Source organism: Geotrypetes seraphini, chromosome 5, assembly GCF_902459505.1.
Source record: "Geotrypetes seraphini chromosome 5, aGeoSer1.1, whole genome shotgun sequence".
Taxonomy (NCBI): Eukaryota; Metazoa; Chordata; class Amphibia; order Gymnophiona; family Dermophiidae; genus Geotrypetes; species Geotrypetes seraphini.
In genome coordinates this window covers 39,899,938-39,918,839 of record NC_047088.1, presented here as the reverse complement: position 1 = coordinate 39,918,839, position 18,902 = coordinate 39,899,938, and the positions used below count along the sequence as shown (strand labels likewise).

At 41.7% G+C, this 18,902-nt stretch overlaps 1 protein-coding gene across 8 annotated transcripts in view; it reads right to left on the bottom strand.

The window, feature by feature from the left end:
• Positions 1-18,902, bottom strand: part of FGF13 (fibroblast growth factor 13) — a 562,033-nt gene that overhangs the window by 271,785 nt on the left and 271,346 nt on the right. The window contains exon 1 of one of the 8 annotated variants that reach the window (XM_033945626.1): positions 14,445-14,531. The exons of the other annotated variants lie outside the window; for them this stretch is intronic. Coding sequence (XP_033801517.1) covers positions 14,445-14,451 — 7 coding nt within the window. The 5' untranslated portion in view covers positions 14,452-14,531. Of the gene's footprint in view, positions 1-14,444; positions 14,532-18,902 lie in introns of those variants that run through there. 8 annotated transcript variants of the gene reach the window in all.

The following is an 18,902-nucleotide window of genomic DNA, read 5'->3' as shown; positions in this document are numbered from 1 at the left end:
AACCAAATAAGAGAAGAGGAAGAGCCCCCCAGCAAGGCCCCCCCCCATCAAATCCCCAAAGATGACCTGTACCATCAAATGAGAAAAAACCGGTGCTCTCGAGACTCCATTCATACATCCCCATACGTTCCCCCCCGACACACTCCCCCCCCACCCCTCTTCATCCCATCCACCCCCCCACAACATACTCCAACCTTCCAGTACCCTACCCAACCAGAAAACCATGATGTAACCAAAACCCCGTACCCCTCCCCCCATAAACAAAGTGCAGCATGATATTTATACAGTCAGCACAAAAGTAATAAATGTAAACAAACTCGCTCCAGCAAGTATTAAGAAAACATAATGCCCAACAAGGACTCCCCAGCAGGCTGCAGAACAATAGATCCAGACCCCCCAAAATGTGGAAACAAATCCATAGGCTACAGAAAGGACTCCCCAGGTACAGGTAGCAGGGAGATAGCCCCTGGTACGGAGCTGTCCAGAAACCAGGAGCCAAGAGCGGAAAGAATCCTCCATCAGCCAGCGCTCCTCATGCGCAGGACCAAAGATCCCTCTCTCTCTGTCCCAGCAACTGGTATAAAGTCCGCCGCCTCCCAAGGAGTTTGGGATAACAATTCACTCAAGCTGTCAGCAGCCCCAGTCCTCTCAGGGGGCTGGCAGCCCTTCCAAGTAAGAGCGAAGCGCTGCTGGAGTATCCATCAGGACTACCCCAGTGTTGGTTTGAATGCGCACTTTAGCAGGATATTGGAGAGTGAATTTAATCCCTCTGGCATGAAGCTGTGTACAGTAAGGCGCCAGGGCCCGTCTCCTTTCCGAGAGCCTGATGGAGAAATCCTGAAAGAGCAAGATCTTGGTGCCATTGTAATCCAGGGAGCGAGCTCGCCTGTATGCCTCCAGGATGCGAGCCTTAACAGCATAGTTGAGGAAGCGAGCTATGACTGGTCGTGGTCGGGCTCCTTCAGCGCGTGGTGCCCCTATCCGATGTACCCGTTCCACATGCACTGGGCCCATGGAGGATGGAAGTCCGAGGGTTTGAGGCAGCCACGTGGCCACCAGGTCTGCCAACTCAGCATCACGGACAGACTCCGGCACCCCAATAAGCCGCAGGTTATTTCGGCGGCTACGATTCTCTGCCTCCTCAGCCCGATCGTCCAGCTGTTGAATTTTAGATTCCAAGGCCGCCAGACGTCCGTCCACTATTTCTGCCCGGTCTTCCTGTGCCGATATCCGTTCTTCAGCGTGCTGGAGGCGAGCAGCGTGACCCGCAATGCTGTCTTTCACTTCCTCCAGCACTGCATGCAGTTTTGACAATTTTTCGTCCAAGAGTTTCGAGAGGTGGCAGACCGAGACCTGCATGTCTGCATCGTGCTGGGCCGTACCTGCTGCGATCGGGCTGTGGGCCGCCATTTTCAAGGGTTTAGCAGATCTCTCTTTGCCAGGCCTCGGGGTCCTTATCGGCATACCGACCGGCCCCAGCGAATCCGCTCACCACCGAGTTGCCCCCGAGGAGCAGGAGACTCCCGATGCTGGATGGAGCAAATAAAGGGCGATTTGCGCCGACTGAGAGCTATTTCGGGGGTGTTTTCAGAGGCTTGGAATGGAGCTCGGCTCACCGGCGTCTGGTCAGCACGCGAGCATCACGTGACCCCCTGCCTCTGGCTTCATATACTCATGTTACACCACTTTTGAAAAATGCACACTGGTTATCGATTCCCCATAGGATAACTTTTAAATTAGCTCTTTTAACATTTAAAACCCGGCAGTCAAACCAACCCATTTTTCTCGATAGACTATTGATACCTTATGCCTCATCAAAAACACTAAGATCCGCCAATCAAAATCTCCTGTCTATTCCTGTCTTTGAAATTTATAAATACAAGAAGAGCCGATATCTTCTCTATAACTGCATCACAAACTTGGAATAACCTTCCATTATTCATAAGAGAAGAAACACAATTGGATAAATTTAAAAGCATCCTTAACAATTTTCAACGATGCCTTTCAGAGTTAAACATTTGGGGGGAACTTTAAATTATTATATTATGCAATTACAGTCACAAACAGGTTTTTATAACAACCTGAAACTAGCCTTTATAAGGCTACTAGTCTCCCTTTCCTATATGTTTTTTTCCTTTTAGTATTACTTTTCTATCAAAATTGTAGTTTCAACCCCCTTTCCTATATCTCTAGTAAGTGAGTGTCTGTCCCAATACTGTTTATGTGGTTTTATACCCTAAAGTTTAATGTAAATCGCTTAGAAATACTTATAAGTGTTTTATCAAAATTTTTAATAAAATGAAATATTTAACTCCTCAAAATATATTTCCCACCCTCCTCCCGTCCACCCTTCCTGGATGTGCAAGGAATCTAATGAAAAAAGAAAGAAAGAAACATAATCCTAATTATAATGCAATAAAATTAGTCAATGGACTCCATACATCATTAAAGGATTAATGTATTTTGAGGAGTTAAATTATTTCATTATAATATTAAAATCATATCATATGTATTATTGTTTTAATAACTAGGATAAGAAGAGGAGAAAATGATTGTTTAATTTTAATTATTGTTTGTTAATAGTGTGTTTTTGTGCAGTTTTTTATGATTTACCATTTGTATTGCACTATCGCAGTTTTAAAATCAATAAAGATTTACAAAAAAAAAAAAATTTAATAAAACGTGGAACCTTGGATATACTACAAATTCAAGATTTGACCATGTCACACCACTGCCTATAGAACAACACTGGTTAGCGTTAGAAAACAGAATAGAACTCTAACTATGCTGCGTACTATTTGAAACGGTATATGGCAGGGGTAGGGAACTCCGGTCCTCGAGAGCCATATTCCAGTCGGGTTTTCAGGATTTCCCCAATGAATATGCATGAGATCTATTTGCATGCACTGCTTTCAATGCATATTCATTGGGGAAATCCTGAAAACCCAACTGGAATACGGCTCTCGAGGACCGGAGTTCCCTACCCCTGGTATATGGTGATGTCCCTAACAGCTTCCTCAGATTTACTGAACTATTAAGTAGATCTGCGGACCAATGTGACTCTAGCAACCTGGCACTCTCATTCCCAACTCTGAAAGATATAAAATGCAAGGTATCTCACAACAAATCATTCAACTACCCAATGGCAATAGTGTGGAACTCCCCATCAAAATTCACACAACCACAGTGTACATACTGTTCCGCAAAAATCTAAAAACATAGCTTTTTAAGAAACCCCTACCAGGGGTCCAAAGAAACTCATTCTAATAATACAAGTCACCCGAACCAAGACAAAGGGGTCCTTTTACTAAGGTGCGCTAACCGATTTAGCGCACGCTAAAGATTAGCATGCACTAAACACTAAGGCGCCCATTATATCCTATGGGCGTCTTAGCATTTAGTGCGTGTTAATCTTTAGTGCACACTAAGGGCTCCTTTTACAAAGGCGCACTAGGGTCTTAATGCGTGGAATAGTGCATGCTAAATTGCCATGCGCGCTAGCCGCTACTGCCTCCTTTTGAGCAGGCGGTAGATTTTTGGCTAGCGCGCACTATAGGACACGCTAATCCGGTACTTGTGCTAAAACGCTTAGCGCACCTTCGTAAAAGGAGCCCTAAAACAATTAGCGCATGCTAAATCAGTTAGCACCCCTTAGTAAAAGGACCCCAATGTTAATGGTCAACCGCTAATTGTGATATATTACCTCAGACTGTACGAGGAGGTATTGAAAAGTTATCAGCCCAACCTACCAACTTCCTAATCCCTTTATTTTACAAAACCATGCAAGAGGTTTTTAGCGCTGGTCGGCGCGCTGAATTCTCTGCGCTGCTCCGACACTCATAGGATCTCTATGACCACTGGAGCAGTACAGAGCATTCAGTGCGCTAGCCAGCCCTAAAAACCTCTTGCGTGGTTTTGTAAAAGGAGGGGGGGGGGAGGATAAATTATGAGCGTTATTTTGCCACTGTAGCTGAAAAGAGTGTTATCTTATTTCATTAAGTGCCAATTTGCAGAAAGAAAATTCTCTGTTTTTGACATTGTTTCAGATCATTGACTGAACCATATCCATGTCATTCTCTTCTTGGTTGGACTGAGAACTTTTTCATACCCCCTGGTAATGTGAAGAGTTTCTCTGGTAACCAGAGCTGAGATTGTGATGTCATAATGCCTCATTCCACCAATAAGACTTCAGTGATGTCACAATGACTTGATTGTCCTATACTGGGCTCACTTTTATTACACATGAGGGGGTGCTGAAAAGTTCTCAGCCCAATGAACCAACTTCCTAAATTCTGAGTGTTATTTTGCCGCTGTAGCTGAAAAGAGTGTTATCTTATTTCATTAAGCGCCAGTTTGCAGAAACAAAATTCTCTGTTTTGACATTGTTTCAGATCATTGATTGAACCATATCCACGTCATTCTCTTCTTAGTTGGCCTGAGAACTTTTCAGCAACTCCTCATATGTATAATTTGACAACAATTTGATAACATGATCAACTCTATACAAAATTCTATGTAACAATATGTTGCCGGTAATTTGCCTAGAACTCCAATTAATGAGGCTTCTGCGGGATATAAGATTGTACATAACATAACTTAACATTTGGATAAAGGGATAAACTGAAAGTTCAGAGTGTAGCACCACACTTTGAAATTTTCCTTTTCTTCTAGTATGAAGTCAAATTCTAATCCCCAAGCACATATAAATATAACAAAAAGTACATCATTTTTTTTCCAACTAAAAATAATTTTAAAAAAAAGACTATGGGCTCCTTTTACAAAAATGCGCTAGCGTTTTTAGCGCACACACCAGATTAGCATGCGCTATAGCATGCACCAGCTGAAAAATTACCACCTGCTTAAAAGGAGGCGGTAGTGGCTAGCACGCGCTGCATTTTAGCGTGCTCTAAAACCGCTAACGCACCTTAGTAAAAGGAGCCCTATGTCACAAAACCGCCTAAGTCATCACTTGGACATCCTAAATTGCCGGGACATCCAAGTGCCGATAATCAAGACCCATTTTGTGGACATCTAGTGAGACGTTTCTCCCACTGTGCAGCCAAAGTTCCAGGGGGAATGCTGGGAAGTGTGTTCTAGGTGTGTTTAGGGTGGACTTAATTTGGACATCTTGCGGCGATAGTCAAACTCTTTCCAAGACGTCCTGGACAGAACTTAGACGTTCAGAGCTAGACCTCTTTTAGAAGCATCTACAGTAAGTGCCACAAAGGTACCCAAACTGAACAGATGACCACTAGAGAATAACACGGTGACAAAATTCATCACCGTTCCCGTCCCCACAGATAACCGCGGGAAACCATCTTCATGTCATTCTTTAAGGAGAGAGGGAAGAATCAGAGTATGAATGGCCACAACCACTGACCCACCAGCTTTGCTTTGAAGAATGCTGGTGTAGAAGGACAAAGGTTGAAATAGACACTACAGAATGACAGTCTCTGGTATCCAGAGCAGATATTGTGATGTCATAATGCCTCATTCCACCAGTGCCTAAGAGCCAATCACATCAGTGATGTCACAATGGCTTCATTATCCTTGGCTCCCATAAGAATCAGAGTATAATTAGGCACAACCACTGACCCACAAGCTTTGCTTTGAAGAATGCTGGTTTAGAAGGACTGAGGTTGAAATAGACACTAGAAAATGACATGGGATTATTTCCCGCGGTTATCCGCGGGGACGGGAACGGTGATGAATTTTGTCACCGTGTCATTGACCACCATTAGCGTTTAGCGCACGCTAATATTTAGCACGCGGTAAAACAGCTAGTACACCTTAGTAAAAGGACCCCTTAGAGAATAATCAAATCCACCTATTAGTACAATCTTTATTTTTGTCTGAACTGGACTATTGTAATGTCGTCTTTTTAGATTGCCCTAAATTTATAATTTTTTTTTTTAAACACCCCAATTCCAAGCGCTTCAGAATACAGCCATTAGATCAGGGGTGTCAAAGTCCTTCCTCGAGGGCCGCAATGCAGTCAGGTTTTCAGGATTTCCCCAATGAATATGCACAAAGTCTATTAGTATACAACAGAAGCAGTGCATGCAGATAGATCTCGTGCATATTCATTGGGGAAATCCTGAAAACCCAACTGGACTGCGGCCCTCGAGGAGGGACTTTGACACCCCTGAATTAGATTAAACTTCAGAATGAAAAAAAGTGATAAGATTATACCTTATGTATGTGAATTACACTGGCTACCTATAGAAGGGAGAATACTTTATACATTCTATTGTAGTCTATTGATAAAATACAGTTTGGAGAAACTCCTAAGAAACAATGATACTTTTCAGTATCCAGTTATTGGGAACATTAGATACAATAGAACTTTTAACTCCACATGGGCATATCGAGCATCAAAACTGTGGAAAGCATTAACAACTAACATTAACCAGCAATCTAATTTTAAATGTTGCAAAAAAATATACCTATCATTTTCAAGAATTTGGTTACGAATGGTTTCTAAATATTGTAATACTTGTTTTTTAATTTGTATCACCATAATTACTCATGTAAACCACTGTGAACTTCATGGAGGTATTGACGGTATACAAATAAAAATTGTATTGCATCGTCTCCTTTACAGCCTAGTATTAGATCAGATAGAGCCAGTAAGGAAGTCACCCTCTTTACTGGCAGAACTACAAACCAGTAAAACCTAAACCAGTCATGAAATACTCCACCAACCCAATAAACTAGGAATAAAGTTCTTCAGCATTTTACCAATTTGGGACTAATGCCACCTCCTTGGTCTGCACACCTGGAGGGTAATTTTAAAACAGAACACCTAGATTGATAGGGCAGGAAGGAACCTATTTCATAAAGACAGCTAGGAGTTTATGAGGTTATTTTAAGAAGCAACCCCATGTGGAAACATCAGCATTTAGATGTAGATTGCATACATGTGTTAATGGTGATTTTTGGAGAGAAAATGAAGGAAAACAATCCAACAGAAACTGCAGTGAAAATAGCTCAACAAACAAAAAACACAAAAAAAGGACTGCCGACAAAATGTACAGGATGCAGGCTATGTTTATTATATCAAATATAGATGCAGTCAATGTTACCACCCTTCAAACAAACCTAAGGACCTGACACGGTCCATGTTTCGGTAAACACGCCTTCCTCAGGGGTCCTGTTGTCACCTTATCACATTACTTATGTCATTAGTGTTCTATGATAGTTGGTTGTTATGGTTTTTATTGATTTTATTCATTTATCATTACACCATATGTCCATTTTTCATGTCTTTACACATCTGTAATTGTATATTCTTAACAATCTTTATTTATATTTGTTAGGACATAAGAACATAAGAATTGACGCTGCTGGGTCAGACCAGTGGTCCATCGTGCCCAGCAGTCCGCTCACGCGGCGGCCCTTAGGTCAAAGACCGGTGCCCTAACAAACTAGCCCTACCTGTGTAAGTTCTGGTTCAGCAGGAACTTGTTTAACTTTGTCTTGAATCCCTGGAGGGTGTTTTCCCCTATAGCAGCCTATGGAAGAGTGTTTCACTTTTCCACCACTCTCTGGGTGTAGAAAACTCAAGGCCCCCCACCACCCTCCCGAAGAATACCAGAAAACCCCACCAACCCATCAAATCCTCCAGCACAAGCATCCCCGAGGAAGGCGTGTTTACCGAAACACGGACCGTGTCGGGTCCTTAGGTTTGTTCGAAGGGTGGTAACATTGACCGCATCTATATTTGATATAATAAACAATGATGATTGTTGGGAAATCCCTCTTTACACGCAAAGATCCATGCCAGCGAGATTTCAAGGGGACATAGTGGAAATATAGTTTGTGTTAAATGAGCCCAAGGACAATGAGGATAAATAAGGAAAGAAAGAACTGAAGTAGGCATAGAGGCCAATAGCATAATGTCACCGATGCTGAGAGAGCACAGATTTATAGACAACAGTACAATATTGTACCTTGTCAACATTTACAACAGTGTAATATAGGCGGTCCACACTTGTAGGTTGCAGTTGTATTTTTTTGGATGCCTTGAAATGTCTATCACACTATCCTACTGGTTGTTAAAAGTATTTCACATAGATCCAAGATGGCTGCCGCCACCTGTTGCTGAAAAGACGCTGGAGGGTGTCTTTTTACCTTACTCGCAATAATGCCGAAGAGAAGGGGTAGAAGCGTTGGTGGAGCCTCCCAGCGCTCGAGCCCCGCAGTCCTTACCGTCGATGACATTTTCCGACGTCTTCAAAGCGAGCCGAGTCGTTTGGGGAATCGCCCGATGGGAGCGCCGGCTGAGAGGAGTGCTTCGGCGGATATCCCCGGGCTGGACGTCACGCTGAGCCCCGACGTCAGGACGCCTCCCCTACAGCCGTTGCCGCTGGGAGCTAGCTCTCCGAGGGAGGAGAGCATGTCTGAAGAGGCAGAGTTTTCCTCTCAAGAGGCCAGCGAAGCGGAGGGCTTGCTACAAGGAACAGCACAAGGGGAATTTCTCCTTGTAAGAGAACCAGCAACCGGGACAACCATGTCTGAGGGTCAACAAGGCTCAAGGGAGGTAAAACACTCGGATGAACCAACTAATATTGCACAGGTACTTTCCTTTGCCCCTATTCGACCCCCTGAGGTTACATTGGAATCCTTATGGGATTTGGTCTCTAGTTTGGGTAATTCTCTCAGTCCTCAGATAAAGAATTTGGATAAAGAATTACAAGTTCAGAAAGAAGAAATTAAAATTGTTAAACAGGACATTGTACTTATAAAAACTGAGATTCAAGAAGAAAAGAAGGACTTAAAAATGTTAAAGAGCAACCAAGATTTGATTGTGAAAGATAACCTTAATATGAGAAGAAAATTGGAAGTGCTTGAAAATAATAGTCGGTTTAATAATTTGCGTTTGATTAATTTTCCGAAGGTTGCGTCAATTCCTCCAGGAGAAATGATAAAACGTTACTTTCTGGAAAATTTAAAAATTCCAGAGGGTTCATTTCCACCATTGTCAAGAGTGTACTATTTGCCCAATAGAAAAAATCAGGACTCTCAAAAAAAAGATGGTGATGGCAGACCACAGGAAAATCCTTTGGATGTTACAGCTTTATTGGAACAATCTGATAGAGAGGTGGCTAGCTCAGCCACTCTCTTACTGACTGTAGCTTTGGCTCCGGACAGAGATTGGATTCTTAAACTTTTCTTCAAAAATAGATCCAGGGATTTCCTTGGCTTCCATATTCAAATTTATCCTGATGTTTCGAGAGAAACTCAGAAAAGAAGGAGGGAATTTTTATTGTTAAAACCTGGTGTGACCCAGATGGGGGGATTATTTTTTCTTAGATATCCTTGTAAGTGTGTAATTAGATATAATTCCCTTAAATATATTTTCTTTGAACCGTCTCATCTGACTGCTTTCCTCTCTATGAAGCACCTAGAAAAAGGAGAAACATCTGTGTCTTAATCAATTAATTAAGCTCTCTTTCAGCATCAGATGACGTCTTTTGCTTAAATTTCTTATTGTACTATATTTACTCCTAATTCCTTAATCTTGGATCCATTGTTGAGGACTAGTGTATGATTAAGTCGGACTTATTACCTTTTATGTAATTTTGATTTATTTTCAAGTTTGAGAATAATCAATGATATGTTTTCTTGATCGTACTTTTCTGTACAAGATTGTAATGCTTGTTAAAATTTTTAAAAATTCATAAATAAATAAAAAAAAAAAAAAAAAAAAAAAGTATTTCACATATAGGATGTGGGTACTTTTTGTAAAAGGAGTCTCATTTACCTCCTAATCAGAATAAGGAAGAAAATGATCAGTATAGGCTTCCATTAAGACATTTTCTTTTTCATTACTAACTCATACTATTTTATCACAGATCCATTTATGGAATGAGACCTTGTTACTAAAAACCAGGGTTAACAGTAAACTAACCTGTTGATAACATCTTCCCCTAAATCTCACTTGCTGATTCTTCTGAGTAAACAGAAAACTGCATATTAGATTTGCACATTGCTCTACAAGTTCCAACGTACTAAAGGGATGGTTTTCTTACAAGAAGCTTCTTTGGTTTATCTCATCCCTATTGGATACATTTAGGAGAAGCAGCAAAAAAGAAATCACAGACTGGAGAAAGACAGAACTCCTTTTTGACCGACCAATAGTTTTTCCATCGGCTAATATGATTGGTAAAAAGCCAACTAGATTAGAATTGAAAATAGTCTCTTAAAAATGAGCTATCACAGAAGCATGAGTCAGCAAAAACTGAAGTGCAGTGCAAAGGTTGTGCTCTTAGGATTAGAGCGCTAGAAATGAGGGTGGGGCTACAACAGTCATGGTACCGATTGGTGCACAGGAAGTTGCAGGGAAGATTCCCTCTTATTGTGCAAACAGGGAAGTCCAGTGATGAACCCCTCTCATAACACAACCACGCTACATAAGATGGACTGTGTGGCAGGAATTATACCACAGCTTGCCTCTACTGCTGTTGTTATGGGAAGGACTCTCCACAATGGCAGAATAAAGCTTTGGCATCCTTCTGGAAAGGGGAAATCTGGGGCATGATGGCCCTTCTAAGAATCCCTTATTAGGCACTATATTCTTTAGTTGCACCAGTGGACACACTCAACACTCAAAAGATCGTCATCGATCCTTTCTAAATATTTAGGCCCTCTTTTACAAAGGTGTGCTAAATGTTTTTAGCACGCATTTAGCACGCACTAAATCAATGTGCGCTAACCGCTAACGCGTTCATAGGATAACATGCACGTGTTAGCGTTTAGCGTGTGCTAATATTTAGCGTGTAAAAGAGGGGGTTAGTTTATAACTTCAAAAGGGGCTTGATGGTAGTGTGGAGCAATACAAGGGGACAGCCTTGATACAGCCTGTGGGGCGAAACATGTCGGTGGAAGTCCCCAGCGGAATAAGATAAGTGCTTTGGCTCAATGTTTTAAGAATATTTATAACAAACATAACTTAAATAGAATAAAATGAAGTTATAAACTAAATATTCAGAAATGATCGACGACGATTGAAGCAGTCTTTTCGAAGATCCTTAAAAAATACTGAATTGATTTGGATATGGTTGCATATATACTGTATACAGAATGCTGAGTGCTGGGTCCTTCTAAGTAACCATCTGTCTCATTCACTCTCAACTAAGAGGGCCTAGCCTGCTTAAGACTACAGATCATCAAGTGTGAGTCCTAGAGGACTGCATAGCTCATTACCACGAATCAGCTGTTTATGGTGTATAAGACTGTGAAGGGAACGCTCCTGCTAAAACCCGGAGCAGGCCGATATGGAAGTTTTGACAGCATGCATGGTCAAATGTGGAAATTTATATTAAAATGCGTTATAGAATATCCGACAGCATGTATCAATATAACTAGGGTTACCATATGGTTCCAGAAAAAGGAGGATGGATTGAGACATCCAGGTTTTACTTCTACTGAAAAGAATGGAAGTAAAACCCGGATGTCGCAATCCATCCTTCTTTTTCTGGAGCCATATAGTAACTCTAGATATAACAAACAGTACTTGCTGTCTGGATAAGTGCCTCTGGGATATTTAGAAGTACTAGCTGGGTAGTCACACTGAATGCACTTACAGTCCACCTCGGCACAATTCAGATAGTTCTTGGGCATTCCTTGGGTGGAGCTAGGGTGGAGTCACTAGTTATCTGGTTAGTGGTGATATACCGTCCACTAACTATATAACAATTTGGCTACAGTTAGCACAGCAAAAAGGCTGTCCTAAACTGAACCAGTGGCGCTGCTCAACACTAAATTCAGCTATTCAGCTTCACTTTCTGGATACTGGCCCTGGATTTCTTTTTATACAAAAAAACAAAAAACAAAAAGAGAGACCCAATGATCCACAGAAAAAAACATCTAAAGATAAAAACAACAGACTGTGGATGTGGATGTTCTGAAAGATGATTTTTATTCACTCTTCAGAATAAAAATACAAATCAAAGTATGATTGTCCAGACGGACCCTACATGGCCTGTGTTTCAGCAAAACCACCTTCCTCAGGGGTCCTAAAGGGGATAAGATATAATGAAATGAAATAAGAAAGATAAATGAGAAGTAAAAATGATGTGAAGGTGACAGTGGTGCCAACTGTATGCATGCAAATTTGATGACTGACCTTGACCACAAGCTATAAAGAATTAGAGAAGTGCCAAGACCACAAGATTGAAATCTGACCCTGACCACAAGATAAGAAGAATTAGAAAATGCCAAGTGTGACCATGGTGTCTAAGGTGACAAAGAACAACAACACTAAATTGAAATACCCTAGTGGGAACTTCACAAATCATATAAAACACACACTTCCCACTTATATTTAAGTGCAAATACTATTCTATATATACAGGAGTCGGCCTCAGTAACTGAGCCTACGCGTAGTCGTAGTCAATGACTGGAGTATTCAGCGTAGTTTGTTTTCGCTCCTTTTTCTCCAATCATTGGCCATACTCCCGTATATTTATTACAAAGTATCCAATTTATTCAAATTTAGTTATTTAGAAAACTTCTAATAATTTAATCTATAATTTATTTTTTATGTAAATTTTCTTTTTTATCATCTCACACTAAAAAGTTTTTAAATATTTTTATTGTCTTAACACACTCTCATTTCTACGTATATTTGCACTATTTCAGCTATGGAAAGACTACCATGTCGAAACTTTATCTTTTTTTCAATTATATATAGCAAAATATATAATGAGTGCTATTCAAAGGTCACTTAGCTTTTTAGTCAGCGCTTGTATTTCAAGGAAAGCCTGACTAAAAGAACAACAACAAACAGACTTTGGACTTTTCCTTCAGGAACTTGTCCAAACCTTTCTTAACACCAGCTACGCTATCCGCTCTTACCACAACTTCTGGCAACACGCTCCAGAGTTTAGCTATTCTCTGAGTGAAAAAAAATGTCATCCATGTTTTTTTAATTTTTATAGTGTACTTCATTTGGATGTTCAAGGGACAACCTCATTGCTGACCTCATTACATCACAGTGGCAGTCTCAAATGGTGTTCTTTCTTGGACCCAGTGGCGTAGTAAGAGGGGTGCGGGGGGGAGGACGCAAGCACTTGCCCACCTCTCCGCCCTCCCCTCCCCATCCCTTCCCAACTCGCACTTCCGCGCGCATGCACCCCTTTCCTTCCTTCATACCTCTTTCATTTTCCTGGCGTAAGCAGCATTATGAACCTGCTACCCGCGTCGGTGTTGCCTCTAACTGACATCACTTCTGGGCCCCGCACCTAGGAAGTGACATCAGAGGGATAGCCGACACGATGTGGGCAGCAAGTTTGTGCTGTTGCTCATGCCTGGAAGATTTTAAAAGGTATGGGGGAAGTGGAGGGGGCGTGCACATGGCAAGGGTTGGTCGGGAAGTAGCAGGGGGTAGAGAAGAGGGTGGGGGAAGGGCACTACTCACCCTCACTATGCCACTGCTTGGATCCATATCTCTAATCCTTGCTAGAAATGCATGAGGAAAAAAAGCCAGGATGAAACGTATGAGGGACTTGGAATGTGTAGAAGATGAGGGTTGAGCAGGGAGTGGAAGAAGTGACTGGAATATAAAAGCAATGTCTTCATCAACCACATCAATATCTTCTCATGGAGTAGCACCATCTGGGTCACCAACTAGGATTACAGTATGACCTGAAAAGTAACCATCTATGTTAGATATGACAGCTTGTCAGGAGGTACACCATCATATATGAGGTGGCAAGTCAAATACGTGCAAGACAAATGCACGCAGACATTTGCAACCAGACAATACCGTGCAAGACAATTGCTCGCCAGCACAATTACACGCAATACAAATGCGCGGCTCACAATGACATGCAGGATAAATGAGCGTGAGACAATGATGCACAATATAAATGTTCTATGCACCTCAGAAATTTATGCATGACGTACACACGTCGTACGTACGTCGAACAAGACAACGACATGTAATATAAATGTTCTATGCGCAATATAAATGTTCTATGTGCTATTGTCTAGTGCGATATAGACCTGCGCGTGTTTCTCCTGCGCTTTATTGTCCTGCGCCCAAATATATGCGTGCATTTGACTACGTGCATTTGTCTTGTGCTCATTTGACTATGAATCAATGTATGATGGTCTTCTATTAAGCAGCACGTGCCTCATTACGGTCAAAGTACTGAAAGGCAATTTTGTAAGGCGTTCCTTAAGATAGGCATCATTGGGTGCCAGTTTATGGAACAGTGGCACTTGCGAGTAGGACGGACACAACAATCATGACCTCACATCTCTCTACTCCAATTTCAGTTTGTCCTTCTCCCTATTCACCACTCCAGTGCTGCAGACTGCAGTTTGGAATTCATACCAAATATGTTGTTTCCTGGCACGGTCAGTGATTTGAATTGTAGAAAGTGTGAGGTGGCCTTATGGCTCAAGACTTTCAGGTCTCTGGAATAAAAACTGACCTTCCATGATTCCTGTTTTCTTCTAATTGGTCCATATTTTGCCAGTAGCAGGTAGGATTTCTCTATCCTTCTCATCTCTAAAGTTGAGACAGCTGAAATCTTGGTCACTAGAAATCAAAGGTCATTTGTGATAGATAACTGATTCCACAAATTATTACAATCCCTGGGAGGTGGGATTTTAGCTATCATCAGTTCTGGTGCCCATTGTAACCTTCCACATGCACCAGAGCAGATATTGGTATGATGTGTGGAGGTAATTTATAGTCAGTTAATTGGCTCACACACACCTAAGTACGTGGTGTTATTTTATGCGATTGGCACAGCATGTAACCAAAAGTGAGTGTAGTATAGCAACGGCGTAGCAAGGGTAACCGGTGCCCGGGACGGTAGCGCCCCTTTCCTGCCCTCTTCCCCACCCCCTGCCATGAATGCACCCCCTCCCTATTCCTTTTGAACTTCAGCGCGGGCAGCGAAGAACGTGATGCCCGCATCGGCTTCGGTGCTCTCACTGACGCCACTTCCTCCCGGAAGTGATGTCAGAGAAAGCGTCAAAGCCGACATGGGCAGCAAGTTTGTTGCTGCTCGCGCCGGAGATATAAAGGTACGGGGAAAGGGGCACGGGCAGGTGCGGCAGAGGGAGGAGTGGGAAGGGGGACAGAAAGGAGGAGGAGTGCCAGCGCCCCAAGGAAGACCACGCCCGAGGTGGACCACCACACCCCCGAACCCCCCTTACTATGCCACTGTAGCATGGGCTTGTCACTGTGAGACATACATCAATTATAGAATACTATGAGTTGCATAGCACACTTAGGCCTTCTTTTACTAAGGTGCGCTAAGCGTTTAGCCCACCCTAAAATCAATGCATGCGCTAACTGCTAACACGTCCATAGGACAACATGCGCGCATTAGTGTTTAGCGTGTGTTTAGCGCGCTAATATTTATCATGCGCTGAAAAGCTTAGCGCACCTTAGTAAAAGGGGGATTAGGTGAGGCAACTTACATCAGACACTGAGCGGGCATAAGTGGTCATGCACAAGTTTCAGTACACCAAAGCAGCTTTACTGAACTAGTGTTAAGTGTACCCCATTGTAGCACCCCTTTATAGAATAGGGGATGAGACTTGATGTACTGCCTTTCTGCACCTACAATCAAAATAGTTTACATACCATACAGTGTACAAGTACCTATATTGCACCTAGGGCAATGGAAAGTTAAGTGCTCTCAAACCGCTAGGCTACTCTTCCACTCCTACCCCCTTAGGGTACAATAATATATTGTGTCTTCACACGGCCACAGCATACCTCTTTCTGTCTGAATCACCTCAAGGATGACTACAGGAGAGACGAGGTCATAAGGGAAAGGAAGACTGTCTCAGATCTCGTGAGTCCTCCAGGGAGCAGTGACCTTGAAAGATCATATCTATATATGAAAAGGGCACAGTAAGCTAACATTACATTAGCCTCGATTATGACAAATCTGAACATGTGTCATCCAATTTGCAATACCACTCTTTCCTGTCACTGTCTATAGAGCAAGACATTTCTGATGTCTCACACAGTGGCCTAGATTTGCAGGTTCGCAGGCTATTAATATCGGTATAAGTCTTATAAATTATAGTGTAGCTATTCACCTGGCAGCACTCAGCATTTTGCTGACCGCCATAAATGTTTGGTAAAAAGTGCTCGGTAAAAAGTCAATACCAGGTCGTGGCTGGGCTCTGGCATTGAATTTCTGGATACATGCAGGAGGAGAAAACATAGTCATCAGACGAGTTTATGTAATTCCAAAATATTATTTAAAAGATATCTCTTTTGTATGATGAAATATAGGAGTTGAACCATTTTTTGATTTGTATGTAGGCGCTGGTCGCCTACTCTTTGAGATTTTATGCTGTTTGTTTTCATTATTGTGTTGAAATTTTTGTGATTATTATTATGTCTGTGTTTATGTATGTGTTTTGAGAGCAGAGCTTGTTGCTAGTTACAGAATCATGGAACATTTTCTACACTTATGTTGGATTACAATCGTTGTGGATGAAAGGCAGAGAGTTGGTGAGCCTTCCAGGACTGAGAACGTGCCAACAGTTGGAAGATAAGTGTTTTGATTTTTTTGCTACAATTCTTACAAATTTTGAAAATCTGTCCATCTCAGGCAGTCTAAATTTGATTATTATATGAACCTGGATTTTGGTCTAAGGTTTTTTTCTCCCTTATGTGTAAGGAGTTGTTTTTTGGGGTTTTTTTTTACCTTGGGTTAGTTTCCCAGAGCCGGCCTAGGATTAAAATATGTACCCCTTATAGGCGCTTTACTTGCACCTGGGGATGTTGATTTGTCCTGTTGAATTTTGAGGCCAATTATTTAATAGCTATTCTTGCTCAATTAGCCGCCTGACATGGATAGTTGAAGACGTTTTTCGTGATAAGATTTTTAGTTGATTAAGTATGTGCCATATTGTAACCCGCCTTGGGAAAGGCGGGATATAAATGAAGATAAAGATAGTCAGTTAAGTGATATTCAGCACTTAAGCAGTTGTATGTTTTGTGCATTCCTGTTTATGCAATTATCCTAGACATTTCAGTGCTGAATAACTGACTTAAGTTCCTACTCTACCCCAGGAATGCCCACAAAATATCGGTTCCTGCTTAGGTGCTAACTGGGCATTTTCAGCAGCCCTGTCTGGTTAAGTACCACTGAATATGCCCAGTTAGCCCTGGACAAGTGCTTTAAATGGCCAGAAATTCTTTTTAGCTGTTCAAATTGCTTTGAATATCTCTCCCTCTAGATCTGATAGATTTTGTAACACGAGTACTTTATTAGAAATGAAAGTTGTATCTCCTTTCCTGCCTCATAATGGTAATGGTGTAGTAAGTGTCCATGTCCCATAGGGATGAGCGTTTTTCTCTGAGAGGGATGATTCATTTTCTTCATCTGATATCTCTTGTATGGCATCTTCATCTACTTTGTTAACATATTATACGAGGACACACAACATATAATATGTTCATATAATGAGTCAAAATGTTGTGTGATCGTGGCACCAAGATATCCCCCTCTTTAAACCCAGCATGCACCCCAAAAAGAGGGAGAAAAAGCCTCAGACTAATGTAGCAGTATAGAACCAAAAGGTACATATCAAAACTGCTTTAAATACTTTCACTGGCAAAAAACTTCCTCACAGAATAGCTCAGGTTTAGAAAAGGGCAAAGTCACCCGGAGGCACGTTCAAGGATTTAGCCGACAAAAGATGACTTGAGCTCCAATGCTGTCATGTCTTCTCCAATCTTCCCAACAAGCGACCTTGGTTCACCAATGTTTGGCTCATCAGGGGAACAAACAATGCAGCCTTGAAAAGTGCAGCCACGCTGAGACCAGCCCCATCTACTTACCTTTCACAACAATCATGACCTCTCTACTCCGATTTCAGTATATCCTTCTCCCTATTCACCACTCCAGTGCTGCAGACTGCAGTTTGGAATTCATACCAAATATGTTGTTTCCTGGCACGGTCAGTGATTTGAATTGTAGAAAATGTGAGGTGGCCTTATGCCTCAAGACTTCCAGGTCTCTGGAATAAAAACTGACCTTCCAAGATTCTTGTTTTCTTCTAACTGGTCCGTATTTTGCCAGTAGCAGGTAGGATTTCTCTATCCTTCTGATCTCTAAAGTTGAGACAGCTGAAATCTTGGTCACTAGAAATCAAAGGTCATTTGTGATAGATAACTGATTCCACAAATTATTGCAATCCCCGGGAGGTGGGACTTTAGCTATCATCAGTTCTGGTGCCCATTGTATCCTTCACATGCACCTGAGCAGATAATGGTATGATGTGTGAAGGTAATTTATAGTTAGCCAGCATTTGTTGCTAAAACCTAAACCAAGCTTGCACTGGTGAGTTTTTTGAGGTACAGTATAACCTTGGATTGCAAATAACTTGGTATGCAAGTGTTTTGCAAGACAAACAAAACATTTTATTAAATTTTAACCTGATATACAAACAAGGTCTTACAATACAAGTACATATAGCATACACACATCACATCATCACAACTGAGCCGATGGTTCTCTCTCTCTCTGACACTGCAGGAGTGTAGTGACTGTTCTAAACAAGCAAGGTCTTGCAATACAAGTACATACAGTATTTTGTATTAAAGTTTTTGGGTTGTGGAGTTTCCATTATTTCTTATGGGGAAATTCACTTTGATATACGAGTGTTTTGGATTACAAACATGTTTTTGGAACGAATTATGCTTGCAAACCATGGTTTTACTGTACTCTGAAAGAGAATAAGTCTTGATATACTGCTTTTCTGTGGCTACAATCAAAGCACTTATTTTTGTACATGAAGAAATGAAGAGTTAAGTAACTTGCCCAGGGTCACAAGGGGTAGGAGCTGAACCCAATGCTTAGGTTCTCAGCCCACTGCACTAACCACTAGGATACTCCACTCTGCTTTGGGTT